We start from the raw sequence: 20,570 nt of genomic DNA on the forward strand, positions 1-20,570 counted from the left end.
GCCATAATATTATATATTCCTATTATTCCCAAGTGTTTTACTGTACCTTAAAACATCGTATTACTATTAGAATACATTTCCTAGTTTTGCGTACTGTATAAGAATGAAGTACCACCACGAAATTGAGGAAACGTTCTTGAATCCAATAGACCAAGGGAAGACAAGGAAAAGCTGTATTTGACATTCAGTAATCTAGTCTGTATTTAAATATGGTAAATTTTAATGAGGAGGGCTAGCTTTCGCTTAAAATTACTTTTAATCTACATATATTTATTGTTGTTGCTAATAATAATAGGTTATCCAGTAAAAGTACCTTGTAATTTTTGCCGACATCTTATAAATATGTGCTCAATCAAAAGATGTACTTATTTTGTACACTTCATAGTGTGCTCGCACACACACATCGGAGTTACTTTTAAAGTAGAATAAAACGAGTTTAACCTGGTTTTTCAAATGCAGATGCACACTTATAGAGGTAGTGCTGTCGTCTCCATACATATTGATTCTTCCACATATACAGTATACGCACTTTTATACCCTTCTCTCTTATTTCCCTCGACAACTACACATACGTCGTCCACCTCCTTCGGAAAAATTATTATAGCAATCAATTTCGTAGTAACCTCTCAAGTAAAGCGCTAACCACGAGAAGTGATCGTTATGCGCAGTTTCAGTTTAGGGTTTTGTCCAATCTCAGTCATTAAAAGTTAGCAAGCCGTGTAAAATGTCCGCCTTGTACCTCAACTTCATTTAACAAACGTGTCGCTCACTGGCTTATTTAATTTGTCCATTCCTCTTCGTGGCACTAGATCAGGGAACTCCGTGTCTGAGTTTAATTGTATTTTCACGTGATTTTAAGATACTAGATAACTGATGGAAGAAGTGCACTTAAAGTGCGCGTGTGCTCAAGTACAGAGTTGGTTTCTTTTCTTTTTTTTAGTTTTCTACCATTTTATTCATCTTAAACGTGTTTCCATTAGCCTAGTCAAGAAGTAACTTAGTTATGTGTGTACGCTCACATCGTCTCGCATTCTGACTTATGAAGCTCCTTCCAACTTACGTACATTTCATTTTAAAAGACATCTTGAGAGGAATCTGTTCTTCCGTTTTTGGTTTTACCCTTATGATTACATTGATTTCCATTAAAATCAGAATTTCATTTCGACATCGATAATATGGTTTAAGAGCAGCTCAAGCAGTTTCTTGCATGTTGTGTGGGAGCCAGGTTTGGAGAGTGGTCTTATATGAATAGGTATTTACAAAGGAAAACTAAAGATTACTCTTATTTCTTCGCAGCAGCTGAACTTGTTTGCTTATTGTTTTTTGGCATTTAGAAAATTGTGTGTTTCGAAAGAAAGATTGCTGCAAATGGCGCGAGTTCTGAAGAATCATAAATTTTATACTGACAGTAAGTCTGAAGAATTTATAATTTTATTACATATATCTTTGGTTCGGCCACATTTGAGGTATTATGTTCATTCATGGACATCTTACTTTAGGAAAAACGTTGAAAAACAATTTTGAAAGTGTTCAGAGGAGGTCTAGAAGGATGCTATCTGGGATGGAAGATTGTCATGCGATGACAGGTGAAGATCTCTTGACATTTTCTCCCGAAAGAAAGAAGAGTTAGAGGGGATCTGATTAAGGGAATTGACAGCTCAATGCATCATCATTTTTCACACCTCATGGTGAGAATGGTAGGACTAGGGGATATATGGAATACAATTATAAATATTGACACGGTACGATCCACTTTAATCTCAATCATCCTTATTTTCCTAACAGGGTGGGTGACCTTTGAAAGGGTTTGTCTAGAGATGAGAAGGGTGCAGTTCATTGAGGAGAGACTAAAGGAGGGCTTACTAAATATTTTAGTGATAATGGCTGATCCTGAGTGTTTTATTTGGAAGTTTAGTGAAAGAAACGGTCTAAATGGATCAACAAATCAATTGCTGCCTTTACTATTGTATATAAATATCTAGTAAATATTGACTGCGTCTGTTTCTGTTGGCCATTATTTTCGTTTTGCATGTTTCAGATATAAAAGTTTAGTGGATAGATGTGTGTGTGAAAAAGTATCTCATATTTTTGTTAATAGATGTGTATACCAAGCTTAAATCAAAGTGAGCATGAACAATTTTTGTTGGTAAATAAAACTTTTTATTGTATTTCATTGTTCTGTATACCAGTTAAGGTTTTATATCTATTTGTGAACTACATATGTGTAATAATGTATTTTAGTTACTCATCAGAACCAAACAGTCACCGAAGAAAATTGTTGCTTGACAAAAACCTATTTATTCTCAATTCATCAAATTATTTTGTACCTTTGGGGTCGTCCACATATTGTGTCATTTTCAATAATTCGTGTTTTTCGTTTATATACAAAAGTAAGGTTAAATTTTTCAGTTCTTATGATTTTTTACACAGGGCACTCCCCATCAGTTATTAACGGAATTAAAATCAAGCTTGGTCTTTCGAGAGGTACAGTGAAAAATTTATTAAATTAAAATTTTAAAACCCGGGCTTTGATTCCCGCGGTGGACAGAGAAGATTATTTGTTGTAGAAGTAAACTACACTGAACTAACAAAATTAAGTTGGAAACGTCCTTGTTTAAAATATCCTGTTAAAAACTAGGTCAGACAACATTTAAAATTACACAATATACAGACTTTATTTAAGGCACCAGTCCTTACCTAAGTGTCTCTGTATGGTTTGGAAGATCACAGATTATCAGGAAATAAACAGCAGTGAAATATTTTACCAGTATATATTTTTTCATATTTCATCATAAAAAAAAAACCATGACCTGAAAATTAAAATAAACGCTGGTGCCGACTAGTTATATATTTTTTAAATAATTTTCTAAAACCATGGACCTGAATCTTTATTTGGAATCAACTTCGAATTATTAAATATTATTGACTGTTTATTTATATTTAGTTCATGTTTATTGTTAGAGTATTTAATTAGTTTAATGTTGTTCCAGTTAACAGTGTGATTTGTGAAAGAAGGTTATTCAACTTAAGTTCAGATAAAGCCGATTCATTAATTTTGTTTTTCTGTCTGTAATTTATGTTAATCAAGTATACACTTTACGTTTAAATATATTTTACAAGAAAAAAAAAAAGATATATTAGTGTCAGCACCATTTTGCTAATTTTTGATTAAAATTTTGCTTCTAAAGACTAGGTAAGGTATGGTGCTGTCAGACTTGGCATGGTCAGGTGGTTAGGGCGCTAAACTCGCAACCTAAGAATTGTGGGCTCAAATTCCCGTCCAACCAAACATGCTCACCCTTTCAGCCGTAGGGGCGTTTAAATATGACAGTCAATTCGGTGTTAAAAGAGTAGCTCGTGTAGCTTTGAGCGAAATTAAAAAACAAACAAACAGACGAAGAAACTGTCATTTCCGTTTACCAAGTTTCTTACACAACAGAGACATTGAACTGCAGGCTGACAAGACTGCTTGTATGTTACACACGAATACAGATATTTGCGTATCATGTGACTGGTTAATAAATGTGTGTGTGTGTGTGTAGTATATAAATAATATAAAGTTTGTTCTCATTTTTAACATTCAAGAATAATTTCAATTCAAAAACTGTTTGTAATTTATACTCGTTAAAACTATTTAGGTTCCGGCATGGCCAGGTGGTTAGGCAATCGATGGTAATCCGAGGGTCGCAGATTCCAATCCCCGTTACACCAAACATGCTCCCACTTTCAGCGGTGGGGACGTTATAAAGTTTACAGTCAATCCCACTATTCGTTGGAAAAGAGTAGCCCAAATATGTTCGTCCTTTCACCCTGGGGGTGTTGTAAAGTTACGGTCAATCCTTCTATTCATTGGTACTCCAAGAGTGTGTTGGGTTTTGATGACTAGCTGCTTTTTCTCTAGTCTTACACTCCTAAATTAGGTATGGCTAGTGCAGATAGCCCTCGTGTAGCTTTGCGCGAACTTAAAACAACAAAAACTCTCTTGATGCTTCGTTTCATTTTCTTACAAGGGTTCGTAGTTTGTTTAAAAAAAGTTAGTTTCAAATCGAACATCTCTCGAATGCCTTAAATCACATTCGTACTCTTGCTCTACGCTTCGAATATTATGTACATTTGGTATTCAAGTGTTCGACCTGCGGATATCGTAACACTGTTGCGCGCGAAACTGTGAATATTACAGGTAGCAGAAATATTTTAGATGTGTTACTCGTTCATTGACGTTGAAAGGTTCTAATTTTAATGACCAGCTAGAAGAATAGCATGTCAGTGGAAAACAACCGAACTATCCATGCAGCAATACTTAAAATATTCGAATATAAGAGGGATTGTTCTTATAGTTCTTTCAATTGATTGTCACTATAGAAAATACAAAAAAGAAATGAAGCTAAAGGTATAGGCTGTTGTGAAATACGTGTATGTCAAAGATTATGTTACTTTCATGCTGTGAAAAGTTCATATGTAGAGTCCTGAATGAGTATTATCTTAATTTCTCTCTCATATTAGTGTATTGCTAAATATATTTGGATTTGGCATTTCATTAAATGCTGGTTGAAATGGGACACGTGCTGTCGCGTCCGTTGATTCGTGTTCAATAGTTTCTAGAGAGTGTCTGAAAAGTCTGGAACCATAGATTTTTCTGATTTCAGATAAGTGACTTATAATGGCGTTTTTAAAACATAAGAAGGTCGAATTAATTCAGCTGATAATCGAAACTTGTTTCGAATTAAAAGAGCAGCATGTGGAACACATTCTGCGAAATTCATTGAAGTTCCTATGGTTCTCAGTTTTTCGGAAACTCTAAAGTACTTTAAAAACTGTCGTTTTCTTCTGTTCGTGGTTACTGTGCCTAACCTTTATAGAATAGTTTCAAGTAAGGCAATTATTTATATATAAATTCTTGTCCTTCGATAATAAAAATTTTAAAAGTAATTTTAAATACCCGCACAAAAATATATGTAAATATCAATGAATCAGTAAATATATTCTGGAGATTAAAGTTAGTTTAGTTTGGCTAGCAAAGTTCTTTTATTTCAGTGTTTCCATTTGTGTACTTAAAGAAAATTAATTACTGTAAAGTTCCGCGCAAGATTCTACTGGCCAAGTTTTGTTTTTAAAAAAAAATGGAATGGTGTGAACGCCATTTATAATCTGGCGAAGCCTAGTTATAATTAACTATACTTACCATAAGACACTACTGTTAGGCCAATTATATTTTTAAACACTAAATTCTATATCTGGTGTACTGGACATTTCAAGAATTAGAAGTCTTCTAATTATTGAAAATGCCTATGGTTCTAGATATAGAATTCAATAATATCTTATGACAAAGTATAATTACATATAAAGTAATACTGATTTGATAGTTGCTACACAAGCAACGTAGTAATATGTTAGAGCATTTGACAAGTAGGGAAATGAGTGTGTTGTATGCTCTTTTGTTAGCGTGTCCTGAGGGTAAACTGATATTCTACAAAGCCCTGTTTCATAGTGGCTGTGTGAACTGCTTTTATACAGAAAAATCTTATTTCATCCATGTTGTTCGGGTGTTTTTGTATGGTTAATCACTCTAATACAAAAACAAACACAAGAAAAACATGAAATGGGAATTATTTATCGATGACTTCTATAATGTTTAGTTAATAATATGAGAAGTGCAGGTGCACATTTTAATTTCCAGAAGAATGATATCTAATAAATACACGCGCGTGTGCGTGTGTGATGTAGAGATTTAAATCTGATAACAGTTCTCGAAGAAAGTTTTTTATTGGTCTTTACCCTTATTGGGATTTGTAAATTATTCATAAAACTGATAAAAAAATATCTTACCAAGTTAATCTAGTTCACACCATAACAGTTGTTGTTTGTATTATTTCTTGTTATAACACCTCAATCACTATTGTGCTGCTTTTCAGTGGCACAGCGGTGTGTTTGCGGACCTACAATACTATAAACCAGGTTTCGATATCCGTGGTGGGTAGCGCACAAATAGCCCATTTACTAGCTCTGTGCTTAATTACAAAACAAGCAAACTATTATGCCTGTCGTATCTCAGTCGGCCTAATGAATCCTGATATTAAACGAAAGGCCTCGTCGATACTTGATATGGTAGGTATAGGTATATTGTTATATATATATTTTAAGCTTTTTGAATTAGAATTAACATATACACCGATATTTAATAAACCAAGGTAGAAATATTCTGATTGTATTCACTCGATGTTTTTTTTTTTAAATGAGGTATAATTTAAATGTAAATATGTATAGAAACTTGTTATTGTGTATTATTTGTTATTATTTTTACATTTTGTGCATCTGGCGTTTCTCGGTACCTGTAACTGGGAGACTATATTCATATATATAGTTTAGTTTACCCATAAATACAATTATTTTGTTTTGTGACTTGTCACACTCCTGTATTTATTGGATGTCTGTAATAATTATAGATCTATATACACGATATTGGCAAACGTATTAAATATTATTATGGCGTTGATTTTAAAGCTTTGGAAAATACGTTGTATAAATCAACAATGTTCGTAATTGCTTAGCCCCATCATAAAAAAACACGATTTAACACGAGAAACGAGTGTTATTTTGGTCTGGGTAAATCGAGCGATGGTAACTAATGCAGTCACTCCTTGGTTAGACCTGAAATTCAACCTTTACACTTACGGCTCAAACTAATTTCCAACTATACCAGTTTTTTTTTTTTTTTTTCTTTTCTTTTGCTTTTAGTCTTCTTCTATGGTGTCATACACCGCTCTAATGACTGAGCACTTGCATTTAAATTGTATCCCATGACAATACATGACAATAAAGTGATTTAGATTTTAAGCCAGACATACACACAAATATTTACTTATACGTAAGTTATGGTTTACTCATGTTAGAGTTTGGTATATTACCTTAGATCTTGAAAGTTATAGACAAGTTTCAACAGCCCCCCCCCCCCAACCCTAGCGGCACAGCGGAATGTCTTTGGAATAACGACATTAGAATCCGTGTTTCAATATCCTTAGTGGGCAGAGTACAGATAGCCCATTGTGTAGTTTTATGCTTGATTACAAACAACTAAACAGTTTCAATAGCCCCTTTCAGTAACAGCAGCTAGTTACAACGTTCCACTGTTACGTGAACTATAGACGCAGATGTGTTTTTGAAAGTTCTCGGTGATGATTTACCTGGAAGTACCTAAAGCGTTGAATTGAACATTTTGAATGTTGTTATACTTAATATTATCAATTTTATTGTCACTAACCAATTTTGTTGTAACTAAAGGAAGCTTCGTGCATAGATAAGGAATTATCCAAGTAGATACTGTATCTAATTTAATACTTTATTGTAGTTACGTATATGCGATGCCGTTAAAGAGACGGAAAACAAATAGAATGTATTGATTCGTTAGCTTGGTCCCCTCGTTTGTTTTCGGCCATAATTCTATTAGCATCTCACGGAATAGGGCTAACTTAGAAGATTTAAGCTATCTTAAATCTGTATATTAAGCTAATTATGCTAAATGATTCACACAATAATAGCAATATATGATTAATGAAAAAATTTTAACTTTTACTTTTCGTAAGACTAACACGATTGATTTGTTTGTTTTGATTTTCGCGCTAAGCTACAGGAGGACTATCTGCGCTAGTCGTCCCTAATTTTGCAGTTTAAGACTAGAGGGAAGGCAGCCAGTCATCACCACCTACCGCCAACTCTTGGGCTACTCTTTTACCAACGAATAGTGGGACTGACCCACACGTTATAACTCCCAAACTGAAAGGGCGAGCATGTTTGATGCGACGGAGATTCGAAACCGCGACCCTCAGATTACGAGTTGAGTGCCTTAACCACCTGGCTATGCCGGGCTAATATATTTACAGAATGTTTTAGCTGAATGTGGGAATAGTTGCGTTGTAGTTGAATGCACGTGCTGTGATCAAAGAAGGTCAGTTTATATTTTGTGATACTATCAAAATATTTGACTGATATTCCAAAAATCACTATTGCAGAACAGATTATAAGAAGCGACAGTTTTAGGCGCTAATTGATCAAGGTGTGTTTGTGTACCTTTAATATAAAATAGACAGCAAATGTTAACACATTGATATGTATGTGTGGTCTTAATATTTCAGAGAAAATATACATTATTAATAATTAATATAATGATAGGTATATGCTTTATATCGAAAATGAAATGAGAACATATTGACATGTACTACTAAACTCGTATTTTGAGTGTTTGTGTAAATCATGTGGTATGCTAATGTATATAAGGTAAATAAAGGTTTGTATACTATATATACTGAGATTATACAAAGAAATAACCCAAATGACCTTCAAAAAGAAATGCGTTTTGGGTGTAATTGGTGGTTTGAATGTTCGTGACATACCAACCTTCCCACTCGCATCTGTTGTAAATCCATTGTATGTAATGTACTGGAGGAATCAACCCATCCACCCCAAAATTAGTTCAGTTCTCTGTCTGTGTGAACTTTTGAAACGTGTCATGAAATGAAGCCGCTCATCCGACATTAGGTCCTTCAACCGAGATTTCAGTGAAAGTTCAAGACTACGTGCATATTACTATGCATCAGAAAAGTTCATTCTACTGGATTTTGGGTACAATATTCAACCCACAAGCTGCTTATTTGCAGACAGGCATGAATGCACGCAGTCGGCTGTCATGGTGAATTGAGCATCAAAAGTGGTATGAAGAGCAATGGGAAGGGCAGCAAATGTAGTGATCAATCTAGTTATTTGTTGTTTTCTTTGGAAGATATGTCCGATTTGGATGGAAACGGAGAGAATACTTTGGATGTGAGCGTAATGTACCAGCTACACAAACTTGTGGGTACCATCATGGTGTGGGCTGTTTTTTTAGTTGACCTGGAAGGGTAATTCAGTAGTATTTATTTTATCATGTGTTTTATGAATGTCATGGCATTTAGTGTAATATTTTGGGCAACGCTACACAGTTCCGAATATCCACCCTTCTATGAGTAGGGTCATACATTTTTCAGCAGGATGACGTGTCGTTTCATGACGCCCATCGTCCAACAATGGCTTTTATTAACTCGCAGAAATTCAACACAGTTAAATACAGACCTCGAATTCTTGCAGTATTTGGAGTTTCAAAAGAATTATTGGTTTATTCCACCAGAAAGTTTGGTGTGATTTTTTTTTTTAAGAGTGTAGATTAAATACAGATCAGAGCTTGATGCTATAGTTGTTATGCTTTTGGTGTTATGGTGTATAGTGAAGATATTCTTATACAGTTATTTGAGTAAACTGTACACAAGTGATAAAACCTAAATGAGAATGCTTAGAATAAATACTAAGTAACACTAATTAACAAATACATCTGAACGATTTCAAAATAAACAAGTAGTACTGAAAAAATTCGAGAAGTTTCTAACGCGCGCACATACAAGTTAATATGCCATTCCTTTCTCTCGATAATGTAAATGCAAAGCGTAATTCGTTGCTCTTGCAAAATAAATAAAATGCCATTTTTCATTCACTATGTCCAGGTAACTTTTGGATTTAATGTGGAAATAAAATCAGATTTAAAAAAAAATCATAGTATAGAAATGCTCGTATTGTTTGTGTGAATACTAATATTGAAGTGGACACTTTGCTTTCTTTCAGTGATTGTGCGGTAATTAAAAGTGAATCAAAATAACAATAAATGTCATAATTGTTTGAACCTCATTTTGTGTTCAGAATAAAATGCCACAGGTGTGATTCAACCTCATCCTGTATACAGAGTAAAATGTCACGGCATTGTTTGAACCACACCTTGTGCTTTATACAAGTTGGTTAGTTAAAATAACTTATTGAAAAACGAATTATACCCTGGAAATAAATACTTGTAAACATTATTGGCATGTTATGCTTGTTACAATGTCCCTTTTTATGTAGTTTCTTTATTTGATCTTTTTGAAGGAATGATAGACTCAGTATGTACGTATTTCTTCTGGTTTATTTCAGCAGAGAAGTCAAAGACGTTGAACATTAAGTCCGTTAGTGCTGCCCCCTACATTCGACGAACCGCTTCTCTGGATACCATTTACCTGGCTGGTCAGTGGCCGCGTGACTGCCACTATCACAGCTATTATGTCCGACATATGATGGACAGAGCCACACAGGTAAAAACACTAAACAATAACACATACTCTTAATTTCTGAAGGAAAAAAAAACAACATAATAGAAACAAAGACGGATTAAGGTTACATTAAAATATATGTTACTAAAAACATCGTACAACATTTGAAGTGATTCTGTTTTTGCTTTTAAATTAATAACAGCAGCGTATATTTGCAGCGTAGGGAAAATACCTGTGTAGTTATGTGGATTATAATAATTCATCCTACACAATATTCGTGGTGTTTAAATAACATCTCAAATTCCTATTTAATTTGGACCCTTTTGGTTTATTTCATTATTGTTAAGCGCAAATCTAAATAGTGAGATTAACCGTCACTTATAACGCCCCCATGGCGTTAGGGCGAGCATATTTGATGTGAGAGATACGAAAACAAGATAAAATATCAATTTTTTTGTATTTAATTCAAAAATTACTGGTTGGAGTTAAAATGTGTTTACTGGTTTGGTTTATTTTGAATTTTATCGCAAAGCTACACGAGGGCTTTCTGCGCTAACCGTCTCTAATTTAGTAATGTAAGATTAGAAGGGAGACAGCTAGTTGTCACTACCCACTGCCAACTCTTGGGCTACTATTTTACCAACCAATAGTGGGATTGACCGTCACAATATAACGCCTCCACGGCCGAAAGGGCGAGCATGTTTGGTGTGACGGGATTCAATCCCGTGACCATCGAATTACGAGTTCAATGCCTTATCCACCTGGCCATGCTGGGCCTGTTTTCTGCTGAAGATTACAATATCCAGTTTGGAACTGATCTAAAATACTGAGTGAAATTGCTAATTTTTTTTTTTGCGTGTGATCTCAGCGGTATTTAACGGGGTAACTATAGTTCTGGTGGGGGTTTTGTTGACGTTCTTCTGTGTGGCTCGTATGTTAGTATGATAACGTGTGTCATGGACCCAGAAATGATTTAGTGCATAAATAGTTTAGAAGGACATAATCATGAAGCCGATCAGATAAAACCACTTTGGGGTGTATTCATTTACTCATGCTTACCTTATAATGTAAAACCTTTAAGCAAAAGAAAGATTAATTTAAAAAAAAACACACGATTTATTATTTAATTACTTTTTTATATGTAGGGTTAACAATTTTATATTTTTAATGTACATACATTATGATATATAATTTAGTGCTAGTGATTAGCATGGTTATTTTTAATGTACTTTTAATTGTTCTATTTTGCTTGACTTGTAATCTGAGGGGTTACCGCAGGGGTGTTATGTAACGGTCAATCCTACTATTCGTTAGTGAAAGAGTAGCCTAAGAGTCGGCGGTAGGTGGTGATGACTAGCTGCCTTCCTTCTAGCTTTACACTGCTAAATTAGGGATGGCTAGCACAGATAGCCCTTGTGTAACTTTGCATGAAATTCGAAACAAACAAATCATAACTTATCCAGTTTTACAAAACAAGTTCGTTCAAAAGCAATTTTTGCAGTCATACGTTGTAATTAAAACTTCAACTGTTATTGTGTTAACTCTTATGTATGTTAAAACTCCTGACACATTGTATATCTAATGTGTTATTGAGTAATCTAGATATTTAGAATTGGCTCAATTTATCAGTTTATAAATGGTGTGAGAATGAAGTTGACAGAGGCCACCCCAGGCAGAAGCCAGTAATGAAGTGTAGTACCTTTTGGGAACCATTTGGACACTCCCTTGTGGTATTCAGCTTGATGACAGTCTAGAGTAAAGTTCTGATCTGATATTAAATGTGAAGCTATCAGAAAACGTGCATATTTGATTATCATTTATCCATGTAGCGGTGATTATACCGTTAAGATCGAATCAAGATAAAGCCTGTAGGCAGAATGTGATTAGTTCAAACAGTGATAAATGTCTAGAGATGTAAACTTTCCATATTTGAATGATTATTTGGCATCTAAAAATCAATGCATGTGAGTACCTTGTTTGTTATTCTTTGTTGAAGAGCTCAAATGTGCTCCACACTAGCACAAGGAACGGTCAATTGAGGTTGAACCCAGATGCAACAAAAGTGTATTAATGGATAAAACAACTTATATGAATGTAACTCTGTGTGATATGTGACATGAATTTGTTTTTGCTGTATGCAAATTCCCATCCTCAAAATGAGTCGAAGAACCTCTTAAGTTCTTTCTCGTCACTTTTTATTGAACAAAATAACAGAATCTTGAAAGAATAATAAATATTAATTGTCCTTTGGTAAAACAATAACAACAGAAAACTTGGTCTGGCTAATTTGTTTATTCAGCATAATAAATGATCAATTTTGATATTAAGTTTTCTATAGTTCGTTTATCTTTGAACTCGGAATCGGAGTATGACGTTTGGGGGGAGAGGTAGCTTTCTTAATTATTATATGCAATAAACAGGCTTTACTTTCTTTATTTACCATTTTCTACAATTATATTGTAATATTCATTCTGCTTTTATAACCACATTCACATACCTGACTTTGTGCAAAACCTGTATCTCATGGGCCTCAGTGGTACGGAAGCAAAACGAAGAGTGGCAGGTATATATATAATGAAACGGGGTGTGTGTACTTTGCTAGGTAGATCTTGGGTTTAACGAACAATAAGTAGTATGTATATGTGATCAGACGTCTATTGCTCCTTGAGGCATATTTACAAGCACTAGTTTGTAGCATAGGAATTGAAGGGTTTCTTCTTTTAAATTATAATTTAATATTTTGTGAATATACAACGAACCTCACTGATTTTTTGATGGGAAAACTTTCTTTTTCAAAATGTGCATGCATGTGCATTTATATGACAAAATGTGCTCTAATTTTGTGGACAGACAAAAACTGAGCATTGTTGTAGTAAACTTGAATTACTGGTGTTGAAATTAAAATATGAAGCTATAAGTTAACTCACTTAGAACTCATTTCTAAGAGTATCTGTTAGATGTAGAACATATAGATTTATCAGTAAATACAAGTGGCAGGAAAAAGAGATCATGGCAAAAAATAAATTACGTTTGCTTATGGTTAAAACAAACTTACATACAATATTCATAAGTAAGGCCATGTAATAAATCTTTTTTTATCAGGTTTAATATTTGTTTTTTTAAGTCCACTGAATGCTCAGTTTGATTTTATTATTATTTAATTTGCCATCTTTCTAGCAACTGTTCATCTCTTTCCTGATAAAGTAATATATATTGATGAGGCCAAACATTTATGTTTAATGTTTAGGCAATTACTGATAAATATATTTTTAAAACAATGAAAGAAAAATTGTACCAGTAGAATACAAAATCCATCCACACATGCCAAGAATAAACTCAGTTTCTTTTACGTTGCGTCCCACACTGATATAGCGGTAAGTTTTTGGATTTACAACACTAAACTCCTGTTTGATTTCCCATCGTTGGACCCGGAAGATAGCCTGATGTGACTTTGCTATAAGAAACGCACATACTTTTAAATGAAATAAAAGTAGTTTTTATTTAAACCTAGAGATAAAATTGTTGGTTAAATTTAGAGACAAAAATAGTAAAATAACATTTAATTCTTACATATTGTTTGTTTGTTTTCTTGTTCCTAATAAAACTACACAATGTGCTTTCTGTACAATGCTTGCCATGGGTATTGAAATTCTGTTCTTAGCGTTACACACTTTCAGCCTTACTGTGAATCCATGGAGGTGGGGGTGGTTTTTGCACAGAAATAATTCAAGAAACAACTATTACATACTATTCAGTAAATTCTATATTGTTTTATGTAAATGTTTAATTAATGCTAAGAGTTAAATAGAAAATGAAAAGTGGGAAATTTGTTTTATTCACAGTTGTGTTGAGAAGAACAATGTTGACACTTAACGGAAAGTAAAACTACAGTAAAATCATCTGTTAATAAGTTAATTAGGACTGCAATGCTGTTTATATTTTATAGTTATTGGTTAGAAACTGCACTTAAGTTGGATAATCACTGAAGATAGAATTGAAAGGAAATGTTTATAAAAAATATAACAGCTAAATTCATTTGTTAACCAATAAATGTTTAAAATAAACTTTGCAACTCTCTGGTTAGTATTATTTAATGTAATTTTTTTCTCAATACATTTCTCAATTGTTATCATTCAAAAACTATTATGCCTAAGTTCAGTTGAAAACAAATTATATCCATTGGTCCTTTTAGTGGATGAATACGAGGCTGTATGGCTCAGTGTAGCCAGGTGGTTTGGGCACTTGATGCATAATCTGAGTGCCATGGGTTTGAATTCTCATCACACCAAACATGGTCATCCCTTCAGTCATGGGATCATTATAATGTGCAGTCAATCCCACTATTTGTCTGTAATTGAGTTGTCCAAGAGTTGGCAGTGGTCTTCCACTGCTAAGTTAGAAATTGTTGGCACAGATAGCCCTTGTGTAACTTTGCGAGATAGTTGAAAACAAACAAATGAGGCTGTGATGTGTTACATGAGTTGTAATTTTCACATTTTGAAAAATATAAGATTTCATGTTGAAACTCTTAAATGAGATTATGAATTCAGCAAGATTTTTTTACAAACTCGATACTGTTACTACTATCTGTGACTTTCAGAAGAATCTGGATGCCTATAAAGTTAAATGGTCAATTTTATTAAACTCTTGTACACTCTTGAGTAAAATTAAGAAAAAGATAGAATGAGAGAAGAAAAAATGGCTTCAATGTCTTTTTGTTGTTCACTTAGGAGCATTTAATGCAACTCATTTCTTCTCATGTCTGCAGTTGTAGTTTATTTCTGATATGATCATCAATTCTTTTATTCACATTAAAGGACTCATTTCTGAAATGAAATGCCACCAGAGGGCATTATGATATTGCTTAAATAACTCCAAGCAGTATTCAAGGTTTTAATATTTCACCAGCTGGGTTTGAAAAAGAATTCTATCTATTTCATAAGATAGAATAATGTGCACGCTGGTTATACATGTTTTGTTGTTGTTGTTTTTTTTTTGGGGGGGGGATGTTTGCAATGGATGAGACATGGTCAACATGATTTAAATGAATTATTTCTGTTTTATTTTCAGAAAATATCTTCATGTGCATCTTGGATATATAGTTTGAATCTTATGAAAGAAGATGGCTGACCTCAAAAACATGACACTATTCTTGAGCAGTTTTTGGTGGTCTTTTAAGTTTTGAATTCTTTACTGGTGCTCTAGTTTTACTTGAACAGTCATCAGTAAAAAATGAATTGGGTTTAATTGTGAGAGAATGTTTTTCATCACCTTTTTTAACCAGTTCTTACTATAATGAATGTATTGTGTATGTCAGTATCTATGTACACAACCAAAACTCCTACAGCATGTATTAAATGGCACCACAAATAAAAATCCATAAAAATTTTGCACTTTGGGTATTCAAGAGATTTAGACAATTATAAAAATGGCTTATTTGTAACAGCCATTTCTGTATAACAGGATGCAATTTAAAATAAAAGTACTGTTCTCACAACAAGAACTCTACTCTCACTAGGAAAGGGTTTGATTATGGAGGTATTTTTTAAATGTAGTACTGACAAAATGGAGTTCTTGAGAAAAACTTTTTTATATATATAAAACATTACAGTTTATTATAAGTAAAATTTATGGATATTTTGAGCTCTGTACACCAAATCATTTTGATTCATTGAGTTGTGTATGATTAAAGAGCACAATATGAATACTACCCTCTCCCCCAAAAATCCTTTTTTAAAAAATGTGTATTTTTTTCTAAATGTTTTTTATGAATGGTGTGATTATACAAACAGCTGCTTTTAATTCATAAAGTGTTTAGAAAAATAAGTTCCCTATGTAGTATTACATGGTCTTATAACATGTACGAGTTTTATGTTATGAAAGAATTACATCTATGAAGAGAAATAAACAAGTAAATTAATGTGGGTAGTTTTGCTTATATTTGTTACTAGTTTTCAAATATTTGTTTTTCATGAATTCTTTGAAATTGTTTTTAGTATAACTGTCCATTTGTTATTGGAATGTTTTAAGGCATTTATATGGTCTGGTATGGCTAGTGGTTAGATTCCTTGACTCGCAGTAGATTGTAGGTTCAAATCCCTGTTACACCGAATATGCTTGCCTTTTTAACTGTGGGGGCAGTATACAGCATCTTGCAAAGATATTCACCCCATAACAATAATGTTCAGCTTTGGTGAAATACAAATAATGCAAATAACTTTTTTTAATCTGCTAAATACTTTTAATAAAAATTCAAAACTTTAATGATCAAACATAACAATGTTATGTGTGAAGGAGGTTAAATGTCAACAAATCCTGCAAAAAATAAAAGTGGAAATTTGCTGAGTGCATAAGTATTCAGTTTTCTAAATCAGTTCTTGGTGGAAGCTCTTTTGGCAGCAGTTATTGCTGTGAGTCTTTTTAGGTAGGTCTCTACCAGCTTTGTTCATTGGGATGGTGTAATTTTTCCCCATTGCTTGACTGACACAGGTTTTCCTCCTCTAGCATCAGCTTTCTTTTTTGCCATAAATCTTTCCTTCAGTCGTGACAAGCTTCCTAGCCCCTGCTAATTGAGAAGTATCCCTACCACTATATGTGACAGTTGTGATGGTGTTGACTGAGTGATGTGCTGTGTTGGGCTTGTATGAGACATAACATTTTGAATTTAGATCAAAAGGCTTAATTTTTGTTTCGTCTGGTCATAAAATCTTCTGGCATGTATCTGCAGTATTATTTTCATGCCTTGTTGCAAATTCTATTCCAGATTTTAAATGTTTCTTTTTCAGTAATGACCACTTCTTTCTTGTCACTTACCCATCCAAGCCAACTGTATATAGGGACTGGGATATTATTGTTGTATGAAAACTGACTCCCATCTCAGAAATGAGTCTTTGCAAATTTTTCAAAATCATTGCTGGCTTCCCAGTTGATAAAAGAGTATCTCAAGAGTTGGTGGTGGGTGGTTTTTATAAGTTGTCTTCTATCTTGTCTGTCACTATTAAATTAGGGAAGATTAGTACAGATACTCCTTGTATAACTTTGGTCGAAATTCAAAACAAAACAAACCAAACTGACCTCAGTGACAAGAAGAACCAACTCACTTTATTGATGGTGATTAAGAGAAACATCATCCAGGTAATTTCAGATACAAATATCACAATCTGACTAAATCATTGATAAGTGTGGTGATGTTAAGTGTTAAAGTGAACCTCTTTTTATTCTTTCCCATTTACAGCTTTTTTTACTGCTTTTCCTGAGTATATAGGATAATGGTGAAAATTTTATTGTTTCATATTTTAAGTTTTCTTTAATTGTGGATTTAGCAGCACATTTATGATGAAAAAAAAAAACACCAATGGGCACAAACTGCTTTGCATAGATAGTAGAAGTTTACTCAGTCCATACAGTCCAACTTTGTATAGGAATATTGTTGATGTATAAACACTGACTTGCATCTCAGAAATGGATCTTTACAAATCTTTCAAAATTGTTTATTGCTTTCCCAGCTGCTTACTTTGGAAGGGTTGCCTGATCTGGGTAATTTATGTAATTGGTGAGCATTTTCACCTTCGTTTTGTACTTCAAATTGTATGTTATTTATATTTTTTGTATTTAACACTTTGAAGAGCAGTTTGAAACTAGGCCATCTTTATGAATCATAATGTCATGAAAATGTTACTACAAGGTAAAAGAACTTTATGGTCAGCACTCATTGATGAAAGCTTTATTCCCCTAAGCTTATAATACTTGAGTCACTTTGAAGCTAACTTCTAACTGAAATGATCAACAAAAGGTCTTTCAGAAAATCAAATAAATAAGTGATTGAATTCATTGAAAACAAAATCATAAATAGTTCAATCACATTTTTCTCTTTAACTGAGCACAATACCAATATCAGGAGAGAGAGAGATAACATTTTAACTCCCAAGTTGTTCTTTCCTAATTTGCTGGAATACAGGATCTGGTTAGAAAATTTTATAACTTTCAAATGATGTTCACAAGTAGACATTTTAATGTATTTGTTTTGAAACAATGTATTCAGTATAATGCCTTAACTCTCACAAACACCAATGAAGTACTAAGATCACCTAATCACATAGACTAAAATATTTGTATTTATAAGCAAGCTATAGTTTTTGAAATATATTTGTTTTCTGTCTTAAAATTTGCTTTTGAACTTTGTTAAAACCCCTAGGATAAAATCTATGGTTACAAGTATTTCAGTCCCCCACTAGTACAGCTGTAACTCTACGGGTTTACAATGTTAAATTAGGAGTTTGATTCCTCTCAGTGGACTCAGCAGATAACCCGATGTGGCTTTGCTATAAGAAAACACAAGTATTTCAAAGAAAACTACAACATATTATGGTTTTCCCATAGTTGTTTTTTTGTAATTTATTATGACTAAATTTCTTGAAAAAGTAAAAAAACCCAAAAAACAAAAGTACAATGTACTTGTATGGTTTTTAACTGTTTAATAATGCTGGAACATTTATGTAACTGGTGGACAATATTTTGCAATTTCAGACAGATGAGTGGGATGAATCAGATAGGAAGAAAGGACCACAAAGAAAGTCTACTGGTAATGGAGGAGACCAGTTAGAAATGAAGGTATCATTTGTCCTTCTCTGTGTTTTTGAGTTTAAAAAGGATGATTAATAAAGGTGTGAAAGTAGGTTGGTTATTCTAGTGAAGAACTTTATTCACTTTAAATCATATTACTGCATTAAAATAAACATTCTCTTCTGTATAAAGATGATTTTTGAATATTGTACTATGTGGCTAAACCTGTGCTACATTTCTGAACATTTTTATACCAAAATCCTGTTTTTTTTTAAGAATATTGGTCAGATAGAATAGTTTTTATATATGGTTTTCTGTTAATTGTGCCTTGAGAAAAAAAATTGTATTTTTTTAGAAATATCTTACAAATCACTACATAAATAATTTACATATGTAATATTTAATTTCCTTACTCTTACTTCAACATATTTGCTTTTGTTACATGATTAACATAATCAGAATATTAAATTTTAACTTAAGGCATGCTGTTAAGATTCCCTTTTATTGAAGTATTTTAAATCATGTTGCCAAGGAGACAGTGTCCAACAGTATGTCACAGAAGCTGTACAAACATTTTTGCAAATTTTGGACAACTTTTATTAAAAATGTTTAACATGAAGAAAATGTAATTTTTCAAGAACTAATTGAGATTAATTTTGTATCATAAAGTTAACAAAAAAATTCTTTAAGGATGCATCAAACTACAATACGTGCAAATTGTCACAAGTTCCATCAGATGAACTTTCCCTCCTAAAGCCCGATTGGGATGTATTTGTTATTTTTAACCTAAGTAGCTGTCATTGCTCAAAACTTCAATTCTCAAGCTGCTATGTGTTAAATCTAAAATGAAGTTAAGATCAACCATTATAGGACAAGTTTCAACACTTTCACATTTTCTTCAGTTCAGAATGAAGAGGACGTGTGACATTATTGAAACTTGTTATTCCATAATGGTGAATCTTCTAAATATGTTGTTTATTTACCTACTGTCGTTACATACTGAATGTTTTTAACGTATATCAAGTAATGTGCTTAAACATGGTCACTAGAAGAAACCAATAAGAAACAAAAACATTAACGTGTTTCAAGTTTCCTTATTATAGCATTACATCCAATGTTTTAATTATTAATTCACTGGAAAGTTTCAGAGCTGGTATTTGAAAAAGAAACAATTATCACCTGCTACCTACTGTATTCTTTTAATTTAGGGAAAGAGGTTATTGCAGTAGTATAAGATTTATTAATCAATTTGACATACAAAATGTTTTGTATAATTTAGTAGTTTATGTTTTATATACAGTTAATCTGTTTTATTATTATTATTTTATATTTAATGAGTGATTGTAATTAATGCTAAATGAATTGAAATCTTAAATTATTTTTATAGCTGTATAGAAAATGCACAGAAAAATTAATCAATAAGTAGATATGTGTATATTATGAAGGTATGTAGAGACAGTTTACAGTTTACAACATATTGAGTAAATGTAAATTATTCAGACTGACATGTACAATAGGTACAACATGCAAATATTTTTTTACATACCTACTTGAACATTGTGTTACAAATAATTTTTCATAGTATTTACTGTCTGTGTAAAATTTTTATAGTGTGTAAGGTTAGATGATACAAACATGCATTTAACAGAGGTACAGTAAGTAGATGTATATCATAAACACGTCTCAAACAGAATGAGATGCACGGATACGAGTAAACTTACAAATACAAATGGAGCAAGTAACTTTGGATGTGTAACTACAAGAGATAGGGCCCTTCATGGCTAGGTGGTTAAGGCGTTCAACTTGTAATCTGAGTCGCGGGTTCGAATTCCCGTCACACCAAATGTGCTCGCCGTTTCAACTGTGGAAGTATTATAATGTGACGGTCAATCCCACTATTCGTTG

At 33.0% G+C, this 20,570-nt stretch overlaps 1 protein-coding gene across 6 annotated transcripts in view; it reads left to right on the forward strand.

Annotated features, from left to right (window-relative positions):
• The window catches only part of LOC143233971 (protein FAM117B-like), a 151,039-nt gene that overhangs the window by 113,125 nt on the left and 17,344 nt on the right, over nucleotides 1-20,570 (forward strand). For 4 of the 6 annotated variants that reach the window (XR_013018452.1, XM_076470917.1, XM_076470915.1 and 1 more), the window contains exons 2-3: nucleotides 9,988-10,145; nucleotides 18,630-18,713. Coding sequence is in view for 5 of the 6 variants with exons in the window: in XM_076470917.1 (XP_076327032.1) it covers nucleotides 9,988-10,145; nucleotides 18,630-18,713 (242 nt within the window). In the remaining variant the exon portion in view is untranslated. The remainder of the gene's footprint in view (nucleotides 1-9,987; nucleotides 10,146-18,629; nucleotides 18,714-20,570) is intronic. The other 2 variants (XM_076470916.1, XM_076470919.1) reach the window with 1 other exon arrangement.

The sequence above is a fragment of the Tachypleus tridentatus genome, chromosome 12 (assembly GCF_004210375.1).
Source record: "Tachypleus tridentatus isolate NWPU-2018 chromosome 12, ASM421037v1, whole genome shotgun sequence".
Classification (NCBI taxonomy): Eukaryota; Metazoa; Arthropoda; class Merostomata; order Xiphosura; family Limulidae; genus Tachypleus; species Tachypleus tridentatus.